This window comes from Mirounga angustirostris, unplaced genomic scaffold (genome assembly GCF_029215605.1).
Source record: "Mirounga angustirostris isolate CCGP_5_RB_7025 unplaced genomic scaffold, mMirAng1.0.hap1 SCAF_5, whole genome shotgun sequence".
NCBI lineage: Eukaryota > Metazoa > Chordata > Mammalia > Carnivora > Phocidae > Mirounga > Mirounga angustirostris.
Window position 1 is genome coordinate 296,555 of NW_026991713.1, and position 21,657 is coordinate 318,211.

Below are 21,657 nucleotides of genomic sequence, written 5' to 3' on the forward strand. Positions count from 1 at the left end.
TCTCGTATCTGATGTCTCCTCCTTCCCACTTCGCAGGCCTGAGGACAGTGGGCCTTCCCTGCCTCTGGCGGGGGACGCAGTGTGGATGCTGTCCCGCTGATAGGTGATCTGGCTTCTGGGATGCCTTCATTCTCCCCTCCTCAACCTTCCCCCTATAAAACACATAAGGGCGTGGTCCAGCACAGCCTGGCCGACCTGTCAGCACCACACATCAAGTCTATGAGGTGGCCAGCAGTAGAATGTGGGGCCTAGAATCACCTGAGGGCCTGAGAATTCACCAGAACCTGGCCCCTTCCTTTCCTGCCCCTGTTTCCTCGTCTCAGGAAACGACTGAAGGGCCAGGGCACTGGACCTGCCTTGGGCAGGCTGGGTACCACATGAGTGCTACGGGGTGTGAGCGGGGAGAGGAAGGAGGAGGCCCTGGGGCGAGGGTGGAGGAGGGAGAACCTATCCGATCACCCAGGAGTGGCGGCGGGTGTTGAGGGCACAACTCCGGTTTCTGTTGGGGTTCTGTGGTCAGTTGGGAGGTCCCTGCCCTCTGTGAGAATTTGTACCGCTTCCCCAGCCCCAACTCTGTCCTCAGCCCCCACCTCTCATGCTCTGATCCCACGGACCCCCAGTCCACCCTAGTGTGCTCGGCTCCTCCCCCAACATCATTGAACCCCCACCTTGACCGATTCAAACAGAACTCCGAGCTCAGTCTGTGCACACACAGCCACACCTGGCTTACACGGACCTGTGACCTGAGCTTTCGGCTGCCTTCAGGTGTGTTCTCACACGTGGATTCAACCACCTGTAAGTTGACTTTTGGTTTAAGACAGCTGTGTATTTAGGGGCGCCTGGGTGGCTCAGTCGTTAAACGTCTGCCTTCGGCTCAGGTCATGATCCCGGGGTCCTGGGATCGAGTCCCGCGTCGGCTCCCTGCTCCGCGGGAAGCCTGCTTCTCCCTCTCCCGCTCCCCCTGCTTGTGTTCCCTCTCTCGCTGTGTCTCTCTCTGTCAAATAAATAAATAAAATCTTAAAAAAAAAAAAAAAAAAAGACAGTTGGGTATTTAAACTTCAACACCGTGTTCTTTTTTTTTTTTTTTTTTTAAGATTTTATTTATTTATTTGAGAGAGAGAGCACAAGATGGGGGAGTGGAAAAGGGAGAAGCAGACTCCCTGCTGAGCAGGGAGCCCAATGCGGGACTCGATTCCGGGACTCCAGGATCAGGACCTGAACCGAAGGCAGTTGCTTAACCAACTGAGCCGGCCAGGCGCCCCCGTGTTCTTTTTCTTTAGGCTTTTTTTTTGCACGTGAAAACACACTCTTTTATGATTATCGAAATAATATGTTCACTGCAGAGAATATTTTTTGAAAAACATAGAAAGCAAAATAAGAAGAAAGCAAAACGAGTTCTATTTTTCCCACTTTAAACACACACACATACACACACTCATGCTAAGAAGATATGCATACCAATGTTGGTTTTGTTCTGTAGAACTGAATTTATACTGTATTTGAAGTTGAATCTTGTAATTTTTATGCTTGTACAGTCCATCCTCATCAAGTGACTAAATGGCTATTTCATCCATAATTTCTTCTAGATTCTTTTTTTTTTTTTTTTTTTAAAGATTTTATTTATTTATTTGAGAGAGAGAATGAGAGACAGAGAGCAGGAGAGGGAGGAGGGTCAGAGGGAGAAGCAGACTCCCTGCTGAGCAGGGAGCCCGATGCGGGACTCGATCCCAGGACTCTGGGATCATGACCTGAGCCGAAGGCAGTCGCTTAACCAACTGAGCCACCCAGGCGCCCTTTCTTCTAGATTCTTAAAGTTTTCTTGTTTACATTTTCCTTTTTAATCCATCTGAAATTAATTTGATCATATTGTGAAACACAAGAACAGTTTTTTTCCCAAGTAGCCAAAATTTTCAGTACTATTTGTTGAATAATGAACCTGTTTCTCATTGATTTTTTATGCTTCTTCTATTGTATAGAATGATATTATGTATATTATCTCAAGACTAGCTCTTTTGTTCTTTCTTTAGGCTTTTTAATTCAGTTTGGAATTTCTTGGGTTTTTGTCTCATTTCCTATAACAACTTTTTTTTTTTAGATTTTATTTATTTGAGAGAGCATGCACATGCAGGGGTAGAGGTAGAGGGACAAGCAGACTCCCTGCTGAGCACGGAGCCCAACATGGGCCTCAATCCCAGGACCCTGAGATCATGATCTGAACTGAAATCAAGAGTCTTGGGGCGCCTGGGTGGCTCAGTCATTAAGCGTCTGCGTTCAGCTCAGGTCATGATCCCAGGGTCCTGGGATCGAGCCCCGCATCAGGCTCCCTGTTCCATGGGGAGTCTGCTTCTCCCTCTCCCACTCCCCCTGCTTGTATTCCCTCTCTTCACTGTGTCTCTCTCTGTCAAATAAATAAATCTTTAAAAATAATAAATAGGGCGCCTGGGTGGCTCAGATGGTTAAGCGTCTGCCTTCGGCTCAGGTCATGATCCCAGGGTCCTGGGATCGAGTCCCGCATCGGGCTTCCCGCTCCTTGGGAGCCTACTTCTCCCTCTGTTTCTCTCTGTCTCTCATGAATAAATAAATAAAATCTTTAAAAAAAAAAAAAAAAAATAATAATAATAATAATAAATAAATAAAATCTTTTTTTTAATGCATAATTCAGGGACACCTGGGTGGCTCAGTTGGTTGGGCCTCTGCCTTCAGCTCAGGTTATGATCCCAGGATCCTGGGATCGAGTCCTGCGTCAGGCTCCCTGCTCAGCAGAGAGCCCGCTTCTCCTTCTACCTCTCCGCCTGCTTGTGCCCTCTCTCTGTCTCTCTGTCAAATAAATAAATGAAATATTTTTTTTAAAAGACTATAAAAAATGCATAATTCGGTGACTGTCAGTGGATTCACAAAGTTGTGCATTCATCACTTTAGTCAATTTTAAGACTTTTTCATCCCCTCAAGAATCCTCGTTCCCGACGACGTGGATGGAACTGGAGGGTATTATGTTGAGTGAAATAAGTCAGAGAAAGACATGTATCATATGACCTCACTGATATGAGGAATTCTTAATCGCAGGAAACAAACTGAGGGTTGCTGGAGTGGGGGGTGGGGTGGGAGGGATGGGGTGACTGGGTGATAGACACTGGGGAGGGTATGTGCTCTGGTAAGCGCTGTGAATTGTGCAAGACTGTTGAATCTCAGATCTGTACCTCTGAAACAAACAATGTAATATATGTTAAGAAAAAAAAAAAGAAGATAGCAGGAGGGGAAGAATGAAGCGGGGGAAATTGGAGGGGTAGACGAACCATGAGAGACAATGGACTCCGAAAAACAAACTGAGGGTTCTAGAGGGGAGGGGTGTGGGAGGATGGGTTAGCCTGGTGGCGGGTATTGAGGAGGGCACATTCTGCATGGAGCACTGGGTGTTATGCACAAACAATGAATCATGGAACACTTCATCTAAAACTAATGATGTAATGTATGGAGATTAACATAAGAATTAAAAAATTAAAAAAAAAAAAAAGAATCCTCGTTCCTGGGGCACCTGGGTGGCTTAGTCGTTAAGTGTCTGCCTTCGGCTCAAGTCATGATCCCATGGTCCTGGGATGGAGCCCCGAGTTGGGCTCCCTGCTCCGCGGGAAGCCTGCTTCTCCCTCTCCCGCTCCCCCTGCTTGTGTTCCCTCTCTCGTTTTTTTCTCTCTCTACCAAATAAATAAATAAAAATCTTAAAAAAAAAAAAAAGAATCCTCGTTCCCTTGGCTGCCATATTCCAACCCCTCCCACCATGCCCTGTGCAACCGCTAATCTACTGTCTCTCTCAGGACACTGTGTATGAGTAGAATCATACAATTTGTGCCCTTTTGTGTCTGGCTCCTGTCACTCAGCAGCATGTTTTCGAGATTCATTCAGAGCCTCACTCCTTTTTATGGCTGAATATCATTCCATCGTATGTTTATACCACGTTTTGATTATTCATTTATCCACCAGTGCATGCTTGGGTTGTTCCCACCATTTTCTGGCTGTTGGGAATAACGTAAGTGAACACTGACATAAAGTATCTGTTTGAGTCCCTGCTTTCAATTATTTCGGGCCCACACATAGGAGTGGACAGGCAGGATCTGGCAGCTCTATGGTGAACTTTCCGAGGAACCAGCAAACTGTTTGCTTTTATATTTCCTCCCTCCAGGCATGTACCAGGGTCCAAATTTATCCACATACTCACTAACACTTGTTATTTCCCCTTTATTGATTTATTTATTGGGTAATAATCACCCTAATGGGTATGAAATGGTATCTCATGATGGTTTTGGTTTTGCATTTGCCTAAAGACTAATGATGTTGAGCATCTTCCTGTGCTTTTTGGCCATTTGTATATCTTTGAAGAAATGTCTATTCAGGTCCTTTGCCTATTTTTTAATCGGTTATTTGTTTTTTGTTATTGAGTTGTAGTTTTTAATATATTTTGGATACTAATCTCTCATCAGATATATGGTTTGCAAATATTTTCCCATCTGCGGATTGCCTGTTCACTCTCTTTATAGTGTTCTTTGGTCCCCAAAGTTTTTAATTTTTATGAAGTCCAATTTACACATTTTTCCTTTAATTGCTCGTACTTTTGGTGTCATAGCCAAGAAATCATTGCCAAATCCAGGGTCATAAAGATTTCCCCCTACGTTTCTTCTAAGAATTTTATAATTTCAGCTCTTACATTTAGGTCTTTGATCCACATGGAGTTAATTTTTTCATGGTATGAGGTAGGGGTCCACCTTCATTCTTCTGCATGTGGACGTCCAGTTTTCTCAGCCTCTGTTTGTTGAAAACACAGTGCTTTCCCCCATTGAACGGTCTTAGCAACCTTGCCAAAAATGAACTGACCATATAGGTGAGGGCTTATTTCTGGGATCTCTGATCTATTCCATTGGTCTATATATCTGTCTTTATGAGGGGACTACAATGTTTTGACTACTGTAACTTTGTAGTAACTTTCAAAATTGGGAAATGCAAGTCCTCCAGCTTGATTCTTCTGTCTCAGATTGTTTGGGCTATTCAGGGCCCCTTGAGATTCCATATTAATTTTAGAATGGACTTTTCTATTTATGAAAAAAAATGCCATTGGGATTTTGATGGGATTATATTGGTTCTGTAGATTGCTCTGGTAGTATTCTCATCTTAACAAAATTCAGTCTCCCAACCTATATATTTTAATTTTCTGTCTTCTATTTAGATCTAGCAGGTTTGTTGTTGTTGTTTTAGATTTAGCAAGTTTTAGCAATAACTCTGGAGGGTTCCATTTATAAATTTTAAATGCCTAAAATATTTTAACTGCTTTACAAATTTAAGATATTTGTTAACCATTCAGTCGTCTGACCTAACAGTCTTTCCAAGCTTCAAAAAAAACATAATGAATGAACATACAAATGCAGTGAGCCAACAATTCTCTTGAATGTCCCTATACCACGAATAAACTAAGACTGACCATGGCCAAATCCTTGGCCTGGCCTGGCTTGGTGAGGACACACTGTGCCTGGACACAGTTCTGTTTGAGGGCCTACTCCCAGCTTCAAATCTGGAGTCCAGGGTGGCCAGGTTAGAACACGGGCCCCATAGCTCCCAGAGTAACACCACGTTGCTCCCCTTTCTGACTTCCAGAAGGAGAGGTGGAGGAAGTGTGTTGCCTCCTGCCCAGATTCATGAGAAGGCAGATCCCCCACCCACAGGAAATCTGACAGGACACCTAAACCCCTGGGGTGCCCAGGACCCTCGTGAATCCACCCTCCCGATCTATATTCCCCGCCTCCCACAAATGGTAGTCTTACTAATACAAGACAGCCATTCTACACTCCGCACAAAAACCCCCGTTCACGCCAAGGTGCAGAGGCCCCCCAAATCTGGTCCATTCCTGCACCCACATCACTTCCAGGTTCCAGCTTGACACCTACCTTCCCTTGAGCGCAGTCCAATTCCGTCTCGAAATTCTGCATTTCATATGCTAAACTGTGAAGTTAGCCACCAGGAAAGAAGCCAAAAACTGGTTGGAGTTTGAAGGACCACAAGGAAAAAAATACAGGTTGTGTCTGAGCCCCTCTGCGTCTGCCCAGAGAGGGCGCTGCAGTCTTCCAGGGACGCCGGCCACTAGCCTTGGCCGTTCGCAGGCAGCCAGGGTCACCTGGAGCATTCCCTGGGCCCCTGGGTCCTGTGCCGGCAGCCCGCGCCCTGTGTAGGTCAGCTCCACTCCCACCGCGCTGGCCTGCTCATCCCGTAGCAGAGGCACCGGGTGTAGCCTTGCGCTTAGCCACGTCCCGTTCCAGAGAAGCACTGCTGCGTCTCGGGGAAAAAGTATCGCTCCCTTAAGAACCATGTTCCATGGGTACCTGGGTGGCTCAGATGGTTGAGCGTCTGCCTTCGGCTCAGGTCATGATCTCAGGGTCCTGGGATCGAGTCCTGCATCGGGCTCCCTGCTCCGTGGGAAGCCTGCTTCTCCCTCTGCCTTTCTCTCTCGCTCTGTCTCTCATGAATAAAAAAAAAAAAATCTTAAAAAAAAAAATTAAAAAAAAAAAAGAACCACGTTCCACAATGCAGCTTTAGCCAGTGTCACCAGAACAGGCCACAGCAGCGTCACCGGGGGGCCCTGGGCGCAGGCGTGACAGACACCCGGGTGCACCAGACGGCTCCTGGACACTCCACCAGGCTCACCACAGGGGCATCGTCCACAAGCTGGCACCACGGCTGGGTCTTCAACCGTCGGCTCCATCATATCAGCCGATCCTTGAGTCAGGGTCCCACACAGCAGCCTCTGCTTTGCATCTTTCACTCTGGAGAATGGCTTTGGCCAGAGGCAGTGTTGAGCAGGGTACCCTGGTGGCGGGCATTCACGAGGCAGCGCACAGCGATGCTGGGGGAAGCACAGGGGACAAGGACAGCACGTCCAAGCACACACAACAGGGTGTCCATGATGACAAATCACCACCCAACATCACAGACAGCACCCACCATGGTGGTTGACGGCTGCCCTTGCAGGAGGTACAGGCTGTGGGCTCTGGACTGGCCTGCTGGTGGCCCCTGGGTTTGCTGAGAAAGCTACACGTGCTTGCACTCACAGGTGGCCCCCACTTTTGCCCTCCGGAGCTCATGCAGCAAGTGTTGTGGTTCCCCCAAAAGGAAGTCTACTGGCGTCCAAGGACCGGGTCATCGGGTCTCAGGACTCCTTTACATTCTTAAAAATTATTGAGGACCCCAAAGGGCTTTTGCTTATGAGGGATATATCTATCAATATTCACCACGTTGGAAATTAAACTGAGAAATTCTCTAGGGCGCCTGGGTGGTTCAGTCGGTTAAGCGTCTGCCTTCAGCTCAGGTCATGATCTCAGGGTCCTGGGATCGAGCCCCACGTTGGGCTCCCTGCTCAGTGGGAAGCCTGCTTCTCCCTCTCCCACTCCCCCTGCTTGTGTTCCCTCTTTCGCTGTGTCTCTCTTTGTCAAATAAATAAATTTAAAAAAAAAATCTTAAAATAAATAAATAAATTAATTAATTCTGTACATTAAAGAAAATGTTGGGGGGGCGCCTGGGTGGCTCAGTAGTTAAGCGTCTGCCTTTGGCTCAGGTCATGATCTCAGGGTCCTGGGATCGAGCCCCACGTTGGGCTGCCTGCTCAGTGGGGAGCCTGCTTCTCCCTCTGCCTGCAGCTCCCCCTGCTTGGGCTCACACTTCCTCACCCTCAAACAAATAAAATCTTTTTTTTTTTTTAAGATTTTATTTATTTATTTGACAGAGAGAGACACAGCGAGAGAGGGAACACAAGCAGGTGAATGGGAGAGGGAGAAGCAGGCTTCCCGCGGAGCAGAGAGCCCGATGTGGGGCTCGATCCCAGGGCCCTGGGATCATGACCTGAGCTGAAGGCAGACGTTTAACGACTGAGCCACCCAGGCACCCCCAAACAAATAAAATCTTAAAAAAAAAAAAAAAAGGAAGTAAGAAAGAAAAGAAACAGGACAGATTGGAAGGGTGCTAGGAGGCTGAGCCCCAGGCCTCAGGAATAGGCAGAACCAGTCTGCTAGAGCGGGAGGAGGGCCGCCTGCAGCAGGGGGAGGGTTCAGGGGCAGGAATGCCAGCAGGCTGGAGGAGAGCCAAGCTGCCTCAATGCCCTGGAGCTTCAGGCTCCTGGAGCCCAGTGAGGCCTGACAGTCCCCTGGGTGGACAGAAATATGGGACCTTGGCCCCCACTGCCCTCCCCCTACCCTGGGGCTTTTGGAGATGGCCTGGTTACGGACTGCAAGGGGCACAGAGAGCGTCTGGGGATCCTGGGACAGGAGCAAAGATGGCCTCTCCTACTCTGCACACTGGGGAGCCTCTTCAGGGATAGATCAGGGTAGTAACTTTGGACCCAGAGAAGCAGGCTGCTGAGCACCTCCCTTCCCCACCCCAGCCTCTTTGGAGAAGGCAGAAAGGCCTCAGGACACCCTCAATGGCCCGTCACCCAGGACCCTTCCTTCCAGCCTCTCTAGTGCCCCCCCAGCACCCCATGATGCAGCTCTAGGGAGGGACCCCCTCAGCACTCTGCACCTGCCTTGCCTGAGCTCACAGGCTGAGAGGGAGTGTGGGGAGGTCCCCCATGCCCGGGGAGGCTGCCCAGGGCAGGTCGCAATCTTCCAGAAGGAAGCGCATGTGAACTGGTGGCCGGGAGCAAGTCTCTGACACATTTGAGCCCATGCTCTCCTGATGCCAGCACTCAGCAGGTGCGGAGGTCCATGGGAGGAGCAGGGCAGTGAGGGCAGCTGCCAACACCGCCACGTCCAGTGGCCACACCAGGAGAAACGGCAGATTCCAGGTCTGGGGCAACCTCTGTGGTGAGCCGGGAAATAGCCCCTGCTGGGGAAGGCCACAGAGAACATGCTACTGCCGATAGACCCGTGAGCTCACCCCCCCCCACCTTTGCAGTGTGCACCCCACTTGCCTTCCCCGCCCCCGGAAGTTGCTCCAAGAACACAGCCTTGAGACAGCGATGTGGTGTCGAGCCCCTCCGCATGGTGTGTGTGACTGGACCCCATTAAGGCCTCTGGACACACTTTCAAGATTCTATCCTTGTTTAAGTAGGCTCTACACCCAACGTGGGGCTCAAACTCACAACCCTGAGATCAAGAGCCACACGCTCTACTGACTGAGCCAGCCAGGCGCCCCTAAACTTTTAAGACTCTAGCGGGCAAATGCAAAGATCTACTTGTCTTGTGACCGCCCAAGACAAGCCTTGTAAGCTCCCTTGCTCAGAAACCTGCCACCTACCCATCTGCAGTGGCCTGTCTCTTCCATGACTCCCTGCCCTCTGAGTATGAAGGCTGGTTGCAGGTTACAACTGGGAAGCTCCCGAGGGGCTTGGGAACAAACAGCTGCCCAACAGATGTGCACATCAAATCCCTGGAATTTGTGAACACAACCTTATTTAGGAAAAGCATCTTGCAGATGTATTAAGTGAAGGATCTGGAGATGAGATCATCCTGGGTTACCCGGATGGGCCCATCACAGGGTCCCTATAGAGCGAGGCAGAGGGGCGCCGATGGGCGGAGAAGCCGTGTGAAGACAGCAGGGAGGCGCAGTCACAAGCCAGGGGACGCAGGCAGCCCTGCAGCTGAAGAGGCAAGGAGGGACCCTCCCTGGAGCCCATGGAGGGATCACAGGCCTGCCCAACACCATACCAGGATCTGACTTCTGGCTTCCAGAACTCGGGAGAACCCATTTTTGTTTTAAGCCACCAAATGTGTGGTAATTTGTTACAAAAACACAGGGAATTACCCACTTTGGGTGTCTTGTCACACCAGACAGTGGGATACCCACCAGAGACCATTGTCATGTCAGGAGGACCTAGGAGCCATCAGGAGGATCTGGAAGCTCCACCCCAACCCTGGCCGAGGAGTCCGGCTGAAATCTACACATTCTTTTTTTTTTTTTTAAGATTTTATTTATTTATTTGAGACAGAGAGAATGAGAGAGAGAGAGAGAACACATGAGAGGGGGGAGGGTCAGAGGGAGAAGCAGGCTCCCTGCCGAGCAGAGAGCCCGATGCGGGACTCGATCCAGGGACTCCAGGATCATGACCTGAGCCGAAGGCAGTCGCTTAACCAACTGAGCCACCCAGGCGCCCTGAAATCTACACATTCTTAACACAAAACAGACAAATGGATCACCTTTGCATGGTGCTAGGAGCTAACTCTTGCAAACTGTAAGAGGAGGACTGGAGCCTTCACTCGCCTTTCCTATAGGAACTAACCAAATAGCACTTCTCCCTACTGCCTGGCTCTCTCTCAGATGAGTGAGAAGGGTGGCCGGGGGGCCGGAACGTCACCACTCTGCCTTCTCATGTTCTAATCTGAACTAGGTGACTTCCAACAACACAGCTTATGCCGACCGGATCAAGAATATGCCACAGCCTCTAAAGCACTCTTGCCCCTGACAGGCCAAATCTGAATCTGATTAAGCCTCTCTATGCATTTACCAATTAGCAGGAAATACCCAAGAAATGTTAACACCACAGGGATGCAATTAGCAAAACATCAACAGAAGGAAACTCCTTGAGACAAATGATCACTTTCTTCCAAGAAATAAGCTGCTAGAAGGCAGGGAGGAAGCCAGCGCTAAACCGCAGCACTGAGGGACATGTGCTGGGGCGGGGGCCGGGGGGGACTCATACGAAGGAGGTTACTGGCTAACCCAAGATGTGGGCGCACCTCGGGGCACGGGGAGGGCCCTATGGGGCTGTTCATGCCTTAGGTTTGCTGCACTTAACCCATGCATCTGTTATACGAGGAGGTTTTCTGCAATCTGTTTTTCTAGCTATCGAATGTTTTGCTTCATCTTGTTCTTAGGGACACGGAGCCCAGAACACTTGGTGACTGTTTTGGGAATGTGAGGACAGATAGGGCGACCCCAGGTTCTGATGCCAGAGCTGGAATGGTGAGCAACAGGTTTAAGGTGGCAGGCGTGACGGGACACACGTGTCCAAGGGGCCACGTCCTGCCTCCCGGCGCAGAGTGCCCTGTTGCCACGACAGGCCCCCATCCCAGTGAAGCTCGGGCTCACAGGCTGCTTCAATGTCTTTATTGGCACTGGGCAGAGTGGTCAGGGCACGGAGCGCTGACTTAGGTGTGCATGTGAGTCCCGGGACAGTGGCCGTCCCCTCGGGTACCTGGCCAGGCTGGTCACCAGCTCAGCACACCAGGGCAGTACTTGTCGATGAGGCCCTGGTAGTAGGGCCGCAGCGCGTCCACATCTGGCAGCTCGGGACTCTTGGTGTAGAGGTCAAATTTGCTGCAGCAGGGGAGGGACCGCGCCCTGTGAGGAAGCCCCCGCCCCTCCAGTCCCCTCGTCCCTCCCTCCGCCAGCCCCCACAGGGATGGCCGTACTTAAACTCCTGCACCCAGGGAAGCATGGCCAGGTCCTGCTCACTGCACAGCCGCCGGTAGTCGCCCCCCGTGTGCCAAGGGTAGAAGGAGTGGAATCGGACCACGTAGAAGGCCTGAGGGCAGAGGGAAGCCACGCCCAGCACGCTCCAGGAGGGCGGGGCGAGAGGGGCGGGGCGGGGCGAGGCGGGGCTCGCCGGGGCGGGGCGGGGCTCTTGGCTTGGGCTCTCCCCTCCACCTACCTCTGGGGGAAGAGAGAATTTGTTGAACTTCATCATCTGGTACATGTACTCTGTGGGAGACACGGTGTGACCCCCGGGCTCCCAGAGCCGTGGCGCCCACCGTGGTCCCCATCGTCCCCACGGCCCGCCTAACTGGCCTCACCGTCATGGCCCCAGGACATGAGGACGTTCTCCAGGCCGCAGTGAGGCTGGTACATGCCGAGCTCCGTGCTGCAGGGAAAGATAGAGGGTGAGGGGCGCGGGAGCAACGTGGGGAGGAGGACCAGCAGCGGGGGGAGCAGTACCTGTATCGAGGATCCTGGAGGTCCGGGTTGTCCTGGAAGGTGGAGTCGCAGAAAACCACAGAGGCCTGGGGACGGCAGCCAACTGGGAAGGTGTCTCCAACGACCGCCCACTGCGGACACGCAGCCACGGTGGGTGTGACTGGCCTGCCCACACGGCGGGTTTCCAGAGCCCTGAGCCCAGGCTGTCCCAGCCTCACCCTGCTGCACCCCTCCACCCCTGCCCTTACCTGGGGCTCCCCTGCCAGAACCAGAACCTTCCCCAGGTCATGCAGCAGCCCCACGAGATGGAACCAGTCTGGAAGGGAGAGGGACAGAGCAGGCTAGTGCCTGGGGGTGGCAAGACCGGGGCAGAGGAGGAGGACGGGGCTTGGGGCTCAGGGGTGAGGCCAGGAAAGGGCCAAGACCCATTTGCCCTCCCACTGCAGCCCACCACGGAAGGGAGGTGCACCCTTGTCAGGGTGGGCTTTCCGGATGCCCTCGGCGGTCTGGAAGGCATGGAAGGAATTGGGGAAGTCCACGTCTGGGTCCGACTCGTCCACCAGCCTGTCCAGCATGTCCACAGCTTCCAAGACGGTCATTTTCTTGTAGGAGAAGCCCCCAAACTGGGTGTGCTAGACCAGGAAGGGGAGGTCAGCATAGCCACGGGGTTGGCTAGATCAGGGCCCAGTCCCTCTCCATCCATCCATTAAGCCTGGGGAGGTGGGAACTGGCAGCAGAGGAAGCTGCCAAGTACCTTTTTCCTGACGAAGTCCACGGTCTGCTGCGTGTGCATAAGCTTGTACGTGGCAAAGACACGGTCCAGGAGTCGGCCAGACTGCAAGCCAGAGGGTTAGCCAGGAGGCTCAATCCCTGCCCTTCACACCTGTGGGGCCCACTGCTCCGGTCTCCCAAGCTTGGCCCCAAAGATATGAATGGGGGCGTCCAAGGGCGGACCTGGAGCTGTACAAAGGGGCAGGTGCTGCCCTCTCCGGAGAAAGATGGGGCTGGGGTGGGGTTGGGGCGGGGCCGGGGTGGGGCCCTTACCGTGTAGTTGCGGAAGCTGCCCTTGTCTTTGGCTACCTCTGGGTCCACATCAGGCCGGTAGACCAGGGAAGGGTCTGGGCCCTGGTTGGGTGGGTGATTAAACCCATTTCACCATGATGCCAGCTCCATGAGGAAGCGGGGACATCCCCATGGGGACACCAGAGCCTAAGAGATGGATCAGCAGCGAGGCTGGCAGACAGCAGGGCACAGCCCCTCCCAGGCACACCGGCCATCGGAGGCAAACTCGCTCTGGGTGTCCTTCTCTGCAAAGTGGAGGTCAGCCAGATGCCTGCTTCCAGAGTGATGCAGGGGTGCACGGGATGCTGTGTGGGGGCGCACAGCACCAGCACCCAGCATCTCCTCAGGACCTGGGTCTGCAGGGAGCCCAAGGGTGGGGCTGCTGACCCTTGCCCCAGCTAAACCTAAACTGCAGGAGAAAGACAGGAAGGAGGGAGCCCTTTGACCGGGACCAGCAGACTGGCGGGAACCAGCTGGGAGAGGGTGGGGGGCTGCTGCTCCTTCCCATGAGGGACAACCAGCCCCTGAGTGAGCAGTCTGTGGGGCCACATCTACGCTGGGCCTGGAGTACTCACCACAGCCACCTTCATCTTCATCTTGAGGGAGTAGAGTTGGCAGGTGGGGGAGAGTCCCACGGGCTGTGTGCCCCTATATATGCCCACAGGTTACATAAGAGACCGGACACCACCCAGCCCCTTGGCCTTGGCCCTCGGTAATGAGTGACCATCCACCGTCCTCCTGGCCTCAGAAGTTAATGTGTCAGCACAGAAGCAGCTCCCAGCACCCCGACCCAAGCCCCAGCCCTCTGTCCCTGACTTCAGCCTCCCTGGGCGACTGACCTGACTAGGACTGGAAGGCCGGAGTGCGCTGCCAGCCTCCAGCGCTTCCCCCAAGGGTTTTAAACACCTCCCGGCCCACAGTAGGCCCCTCCCAACAGGTCATGCAGACCCCAGACCCCACCCATCAGCCTCAGGCCCTTGGGATTCTGGGAAGGGCAGGGGCTTATAAGAAAAGTTATTCTGACACTTGCTAAATGGGAGTGAAAGACTTTATTCACCACTATTGCAATAGGGGAGAGAGAATCCGACAAAAGTAAAGACAGCCAGGGACTGACTGCCAGTAAGCAGAGTGGGGTCAGGGGATGGAAAATTGCTAAGGGCTGATATCAAGGGTGGGGGGATTCTTGCTAAACCGGCTTACAGGATTCTTGCTAAAAGGGCTGCCAGGTGATCAGATCTCAAGGGCGGGGGTGGGGATTCTTGCTAATACTGGGTGAGGCCTAGAGGAGCCGCCTGGCTGGTTTGGTCAAGGGTGGGCTCTTTGTCTGGCATTTGAGGTGAGAGGCTCCATCCGGAGTCAGGGCAGAGATGAATTCAGCCGGCATTTACTGCATGGACCCGAGCTGGGCACCAAAGACGCAGCAGGGACCTGACTGATACATACACCTTCCTGGGAGCTGACATTCCCCAAGGAGGAAGCAGACACAGAGCAAAACAAGTCATTGTCGCCTATGGGAAAGGCCGGTGCTCTTGAGAAAGACAGTGGGGGCGTCTGAGTATGGTCAGGTCTGGGAAGTCTGGAGGTGGCCCGAGGGCAGTGGGTGACACTCAAGGTGTCAGTCTCCACCTGGTGGTGTGCGGGTCAGAGCACCTACTCAGCTTCACTGAGGCAAGAAGGCTGTGGGGGTGGGGCCCTGCTCCTGCCTGTGCTGAGAATAAACTGGGGGGGTGCTGGGGCCCCCCACTTAAAATGGCAAAGTTCGGGGGGCACCTGGGTGGCTCAGTTGGTGAAGCATCTGCCTTCGGCTCAGGTCATGATCCCAGGGTCCTGGAATCGAGTCCCCGTTTGGGCTCCCTGCTCAGCAGGGAGTCTGCTCCCTCTGCCACTCCCCCTGCTCATGCACTCTCTCTCTCTCTCTCTCTCTCTCTCTGTAGCTGTGTGTCTCAAAGGAATAAATAAAATCTTTTAAAAAATAAAATAAAATAGCGAAGTGCAAGCTGCCTTCAGGACTCTCCCAGGGCTTGACACGTGCTGTCATCTGCTTATTTTACCTTTGAGATTCTTCTCCTTCTGCCTCCTCCCACTAGGATGTCAGGTGGGGGGGTAATCGCTAATATTTCTCGAATGCTCAGCAAACAATGCTGAAGGGATGGAGGGGGCTCCAGGGAGGTGACTGGAGCCATCACCCCAAAAGCAGGTGGTGGCTTGGACAGAAAAAGGAGAAAATGACCAGCCCACAGCATTTGTCTGAGGAAGATGTGGCTGGTGGGTGTGCTCTGGAGGAGCTCGGGTGCTGCCACTGAAAGTCCAAGTGGGGCATCAGGTAGGTGGCCCCGGCGTGGCCTGGAGCTCAGGGGCCGGGAGGATGCCACATGTCACAGCACAGGGATGCCTTGAGGTCAGCAGTCCATCCTGCTTTGAGGAAAATCCACCCGCACTTTGGAATGGCCCAGCAAGGGTACAGGGCATGGGATCCTGGGGGTCTGGAAGCTCTGACCAATTGGATGGGACAGTGTGGGGGGTGCTCTCGGCAGAAAGAACATCCTGTGCGGAAGACCAGACCACACACAGGCCAAGGACTGGAGCCTGGGGGGGCGGGTCTTGGCCACGTGGCGCTCCTAACTGTCCAGATTTGACCCTCCTAGACCCCTCATCTTCCTCTTTCCCCGGTCCCCCTCGCCAGGTCCTCACTGCCAGCTCTCCCTGCCTGCCCTGCTGACACCCTTCGGTGGCTCTGAGGCCCGGCCCACTGGCCTCTCCTGCCCTCACTCACTCTGGTTCCAGCGTCTCTTAGCTGCTTTGGGGGGGGCAGTCCCCAGCCACACCCACTCCTCCTGTGGCCTTGGGGCCTTGGCACTCTAAGCTCCTTCCCCCTGGGACCCTTGCAAACCTCAGACCTACGCTTCCTCCAGGCAGCCTTTCCTGCCTGCCTTGCTCTGCTTCCCACACAACATGAACCACTCTCACTGCAGGGCAGGAACCCGCCGGAACTGTCCTCACAGGGCCTAATGGAGGGAAGATGCCTTACCTGGCCAGGTGATTCCCAAGCCAGAAGAGCAAGTACGAGGGTGGGAGCCCACATGGGAGTTCCAGGAGCCTCCCACACTTGGGGGGCCCAGGGTCTCTGAGGGGCAGGCCTGCCAGCAACCCAGAGCACCCCTGATGTCTGTGGCTGCGGTTTCTGCTTCTAGAGGTGGGAGAACGATAGTGCTCTCCTCACAGGGTGACCAACAGATGTTGACAGATTAGGTGCTGTTATGAGTGTTTGCCGAGTACTAGAAACCACCTTTCTCTTGGGGCACCTGGGGGACTCCGATGGTTAAACGTCTGCCTTTGGCTCAGGTCATGACCTCAGGGTCCTGGGATCGAGCCCCGCATCAGGCTCCCTGCTCGGCGGGAAGCCTGCTTCTCTCCCTCTCTCTCTGTACTCTCTCTCTCTCAAATAAATAAACTAAAAATCTTTAAAAAAAAAAAAAAAAAGAAGAAAGAAAGAAAAAGAAGCCACCTTTCTGAACGCTGGGTCACGCCCATATGACATGGGGGTGTCAGTGATGAGGGACTAGCAAAGGCTCAGGGATCACAACACGCAAAGGCCTGACCTGGGGTGATATACACCAGAAGGGGCCAGAGATCCTGTTCTAACCTTTAAAGGGCAATCTACCTCCCCAAATTCTCGACAAGCCTGCTCCAGCCTCCTGCTGTCCCTGAGCCTGCCCTCAGTGGGTTCCCAAGCTGGGCAGGGTGGGGTCAGGGAGACTCTGTTGCCTGCGGCGCCCCCTACCCTTGTCTGGCCCTCCCACCCCACTTGAGGTGGTGATGGTTTTGACCTCATTGACCAATTTGAGCTGGGAGATCTTGCCCCCACCCAGCCCCACCCTGCCCTGAGGGATGGGAAGGGGCAGTCTGCTCTGGGCTGCCCGGCCCCCAAATGCCTCAGTGTGCCTCCAGAACCTCTACGCCCTCTCCCAGGCTCCCCGGCTACCTGGCTAGAGATCCAGGGAGGGTCTCCATTTTCACCTGGAGCCCCGAGGCTCCAGAGAACACAGCTCCCAGCAGACCTGTCCTCCATTTACCCTGGCCCTGGGAACAGGGACCACAGTGGGGCCCTCCTCCCTGCCACCTTCCCAGTCTCAAGGGCACAGGGAGTGGAAAGGCTGGGGACCTGGGACAGGCAAAGTGTGCATGCCCAAAGCCAGGGTTGAATCTGATGCTGTCAGGACCGGGGCGATGGGGATGGGGGACGGGGTCATGCTGGGCCAACTGGTGCTTGCCCAGCATGGCCCTGGGTATTCAGGACCCTGGCTTCTGCTCCACATCCTTGGGCGGACCGTGCCCCTCTGAAACCCTTTTCGGGGGTACAGACTCTGCCTGCAGATCTCCTTGGGTCTACACATGTGCGTGGGTTTCCGCATCCAAAGCTATTTAAGATTGCTTGCTACAGAAACTGGTGGGGGTGGGGTGGGCTGGGAGTTGCCTCCAGGGCCTGCACCCTGGTTACCGAGGTGTGCAGGAGGCCCAGGGGGCCGGGTGGGGGCTGGGTGGGGGCTGGGGGCCCAGATGCAGCTCTGGGGTTGAGGTGCAGCATCCCAGCGGGGCCAGGCATGGTTATGGCCAGCTCCGCGTCAGCCGTAGCTGTGGGGGCTGCTGGGGTCCACGGGGGCTGAGTCCCGTGGGCCGGCTGACCCAACCAGCTGCCAGAGGCGGTGGCTGAGGTTCTGCACCTGGCAGGTGCCCAGCACACAGCCCACCCGCAGGAGCTGGGCTCGGGGCCTGCGGGGGCCCAAGTGCCGGCAGGGGCCGACCCGGAGAGGCCGACCCGTAGCGGGGGCTCGGCTGGCGCTCCTCTGTGGCTGGAGGGCCTGGTGTAGCTTCCAGACCACACGCCGAGGTGCAGGGTGTCGAGGCTTCAGGCCACCGGAAGGGGTCCTGGCTGGGGGCTCCCTGCAGAGGGGAATGGAGGAAGTAAACCTGATGGCCCAACCTTTCGGGGACCCCCCCAAACCCACCCAATTTCCCCCTCCACACAGGCCTGGGGTCATTGGCAGGGGAAGCCCAGGGTCCCTTTGGAGCTCCAGGCTTGGGTCCTGGCTCTCAGCCACCTCAGCAGCCCAGGTCACATGTCCATTCACCTGTGCCTCCCTGGGCAAAGGGCAGTGTCGGCCTCTGTGGGTCACTATGTTCACGACCCGTGTGACCCCCCCTTCCCAGCCCTCCCTTTGGGGGGGGTGGGGGATGGTGGGCAATCCTGGGGATCCCTCCAGCCTCCCCTCTCCTAGCCAACCTCTCCTTGAGGGGGTTGCTCTACCAATGGGGGAGGGGAGGGCCCTAGGAGAGAGGCAAACAGAGAGGGGCCTCTTGCCTTGCTCAGGGTTTGCTGAAGGCATATTTTCTGGCCCTTGATTTAGGAGGTAAGCCCTGGCAGCGGATGGGGGTTTCCCCAATGCTGGAGGAATAGGAGGAGGGGGGGTACAGGGAGCGGAATGGAGGGGGCCCTCCCCAGGCATTCTGGTTTCCTTCCCTGCGGGCCACGGTTTGGCTGGTATGAACCCCACTCACCTGGGTGGGGCAGGCTGCTGGCTCCGGCCCAGGCTGTGGGACAGTGTGCCTGGGAGCAGCAGGTAGAGGAGGCTGATGCAACCAAAGGTGACCGTCAGGAGCCGGGCCATGGCAGGCGGGGCTGGAGGGAGTGTGAGCCAGGCAGGTGTGGGGGACTGACGGCCCTCACCTCCAGCCACCCCTTTCCCTGGCCCATTGGGAAGCCTTGGTGATCAGGGGCACAGGCGTGGGGACAGGCAAGCTCATACCTACGTCTGTCGGCGAGTAGGTGTCAGGCGAAAGGCGGCCAGTAGGTCTGCTGTTGGCTGGGCAGGGAGCACCTGGTGGGTGGGGGAACGTCCTCAGTCAGTCTGTGGTCTGTGGTTGGTCGGGGTCCTGCTTGGGACCTGGCCTCAGCACCTCCAGAACTAAATAGTCTTTCCAGGAGGAGGCGGAGCCGGATGCCCCAGCTGGGCGGGGAGCCCGGCCCTCCTGCTCCCTATTCCTGCCCAGCCCGCTGGGTAGCACAGAGGGTGCAGAGAAGGGGGGGTAGCCTGACAGGAGCCCCATCCTGCTGCGAAGTGCTCCGACTGGCCAGGGACCCTAGCGGCTACCAGCCTCATCTATGGCGCCTTCTGGTGGAGAACACTGTCCTGGGGCCTAGGAATCTTCCAGGCTGAAGGAGTGGGTGTTGGGGCTGCAGTCAGCTAGACCGGGTCCTGCGCCTAGATGTCTGCCCTGATGAGCGGCCTGGGGGGCCTGGCTAGAATCACTGCTGGAGAAGAGCAGCTAGCTAGTCAGTTCCTCACAGAGGTGATTTGGAGACCCTCCCTCCAGACCCCCTCACAGCTGTGTTCTGAAAAATCTCCACCCTCTTTTCCCCTTTTAATGAAGTATTAAATGGTTTTTGTAAGAAATTTAAATAAGTAAAAAGTGAGACCCCTGCATTGCCACCCACTGTGGATTCTTCTGGGTGGTCACCACATTCCTGACTTTCTCTCACGCACACTAGTGTATTTCACTAGGGGCAGGTGGTGGGTGTGTGTGTGTTACACGGGTATACGTAAGTAAAAACGTATATAAAGAGACTGCCATTCTTTCTGGTGCTTGGCCCTCCTCCAATGTGTAGGTGTTCTGTAACTTCTTTTTTTTTTTTTTTTTAAGATTTTATTTATTTATTTGACAGAGAGAGATAGCGAGAGCAGGAACACAAGCAGGTGGAGTGGGAGAGGGAGAAGCAGGCTTCCTGCCAAGCAGGGAGCCCGATGTGGGACTCGATCCCAGGACCCTGGGATCATGACCTGAGCCGAAGGCAGACGCTTAACGACTGAGCCACCCAGGCGCCCCGTTCTGTAACTTCTTCTTTTTTATTTATTTATTTATTTATTTGACAGAGAGAGACACAGCGAGAGAGGGAACACAAGCAGGGGGAGTGGGAGAGGGAGAAGCAGGCCTCCGCAGAGCAGGGAGCCCGATGCGGGACTCGATCCCAGGACCCTGGGATCATGACCCGAGCCGAAGGCAGTCGCCTAACCAACTGAGCCACCCAGGCGCCCCGGTTCTGTAACTTCTTAATTGATCTTTTATTAATGAGCAATTAGGCCATGTCTGGTCTTTCTAAGAGCAAGAACCCCTGTATTGTGAGCTCAGAGAAGTGTCTGGATAGGATACTTTCCTAGAAGTAGAAATTCTGGTTGAAGGTGAAGCTGTGTGTTGACGGATAGTACTATCCGTTCTCCACAAAGCTTGTGCCGTCCACTCTCAAGTGATAATGGGCTTGGCTTTAGCCATTCTTTGGGTCTTTGTCTATCTGAGAAGGGACAATTACTCCATCACCCCCCCCCCCCCCGCAGATGTTTCTTTGATCATCTGAGCATCTCTGTGTCCATTCACATCTCTTCCTGTCTTAGCTGCTCCAGTCCTGTTCCCTCTGTCAAGTCATCACGGATGACCTGGTCACTCTGCTCCTCCTGCTGCACACACCATGGGAGCTCAATAAACATTTGCTGGGTGAATAAATCAACAAGTGTGGAACGCATGACATATTAAAGAGCTTGGTTTACATCCTGAAGAAGGTAGGGAAGCATCAGCAGCTATTCCGGTTTCTATTTGTTTATTTATTTTTACCACCTGGGGGAGGAGAGAGAGTGAAGCCATCACATTTATATTAGAAAAGTGCCTGGGGCCGAGCAGACGGGTCTGAGAGAAACTGAGCGACTCTGGGGGGCAGGCGAGGAGGGTCAGCCCTTCTGTTTGCTGATGCAGGGAGCCCCTATTGAGAGAGGGTAGGGCTTGGCTGCCTGGAGTCATCCTGGCCGAGGTGTCTGGCTGCCCTCTAGCCTTGTGGACCTGGGGCTGGAGGGAGGGCCGACCTGGAACACAGATCTGGGAGTTTCACAAATGGCAAGGCTCTGGGAGGCGAGAGGTGTGGTGAGCTCTGCCCCCAGACGGTGCAGACAGAGGACAGAAGCCGCATGCCAGCTCTGGAGGGACAACCAGGGAAGGGGAGGGCAGAGGACCCCCAGGGCAGCCTGCCCCCTCCCCCCAATCTGTCCACCACAGTCGCCAGTGCCGCCTTTCCAAAACTTGAAGGTGATCGTACTACTCACCCCTCCAATAAAGAAAAAATTAAATCAAAATTCCTTGCCTCTGCAAGATTTTTTAATCTGGGAAAGTGAAGGTAGACCTCAGTGCAGTTCACAGGCCTGTGGGTCACTGCATTCTTTCAGAATACTTGCTGCCACCATGGGCCTGTGGTCCTGTCTCCCCCCCCAACCCACAGATGCATGGGGTGTCCTCTGGCCCCCAAGTCTCAGCCTGGCTGCTTATTTTGCCCCTGTCCCTGCTGACTGGATGAGAGGCCCCCTCTGTGGCCCCACAGCCCCCTGGACAGCACATCTTGCAGTCCTTACTGTCTGTAATGGTGTGTGTGTCCTCCAAGGGGAGACCGGGGCTACCTTCAGTTACGCTCAGTTAGTTGCAGGAACTGCTGGCCTGTGGAATTTCGCAAGAAGCCCAGAGGTTTCCCTGGAGAGTGGGGACTGGCCACAGGAGGAAGGTGGTGCTGGTGACGTTGGAAGAATGCTTTAGAGAAGAAATTTGTGTGGGGCAAGAAAAGCGAGGGTGGAGGCTGGCTGGGCAAGAGCTTGAGGAGAGAGGTTTTGCTTGAATGTTTCAAGG

General features: G+C 54.3%; 2 protein-coding genes across 2 annotated transcripts; both read right to left on the minus strand.

The window, feature by feature from the left end:
- Positions 1-10,701: 10,701 nt before the first annotated feature.
- MIOX (myo-inositol oxygenase) lies at positions 10,702-13,538 on the minus strand. The gene is made up of 10 exons (XM_045866595.3): positions 13,518-13,538; positions 12,925-13,005; positions 12,635-12,715; positions 12,350-12,512; positions 12,129-12,196; positions 11,902-12,011; positions 11,760-11,827; positions 11,618-11,667; positions 11,379-11,491; positions 10,702-11,283 (listed from the first exon to the last, which is right to left on the minus strand). Exons 1-10 carry the CDS (start codon positions 13,536-13,538, stop codon positions 11,175-11,177), a joined length of 864 nt encoding a protein of 287 aa, XP_045722551.3. The 3' UTR covers positions 10,702-11,174.
- A 3,844-nt stretch (positions 13,539-17,382) lies between these two features.
- ADM2 (adrenomedullin 2) lies at positions 17,383-18,872 on the minus strand. Its single transcript, XM_045866609.2, has 3 exons — positions 18,747-18,872; positions 18,499-18,619; positions 17,383-17,883 (listed from the first exon to the last, which is right to left on the minus strand). Exons 2-3 carry the CDS (start codon positions 18,606-18,608, stop codon positions 17,565-17,567), a joined length of 429 nt encoding a protein of 142 aa, XP_045722565.1. The 5' UTR covers positions 18,609-18,619; positions 18,747-18,872; the 3' UTR covers positions 17,383-17,564.
- Positions 18,873-21,657: the final 2,785 nt, after the last annotated feature.

Excerpts from the sequence above, each read along its gene's own strand:
- MIOX (XM_045866595.3), bottom strand. The coding sequence starts at position 13,538 with ATGAAGATGAAGGTGGCTGTG. Across the intron at positions 12,513-12,634 it reads TGGACTTCGTCAGGAAAAAG|CACACCCAGTTTGGGGGCTT; the intron begins GTACTTGGCAGC and ends TTCCTGGTCTAG. Across the intron at positions 11,828-11,901 it reads CTCCAGGATCCTCGATACAG|CACGGAGCTCGGCATGTACC; the intron begins GTACTGCTCCCC and ends CTTTCCCTGCAG.
- ADM2 (XM_045866609.2), bottom strand. The coding sequence starts at position 18,608 with ATGGCCCGGCTCCTGACGGTCACCTTTGGTTGCATCAGCCTCCTCTAC. Across the intron at positions 17,884-18,498 it reads CAGCAGCCTGCCCCACCCAG|GGAGCCCCCAGCCAGGACCC; the intron begins GTGAGTGGGGTT and ends TCCCCTCTGCAG.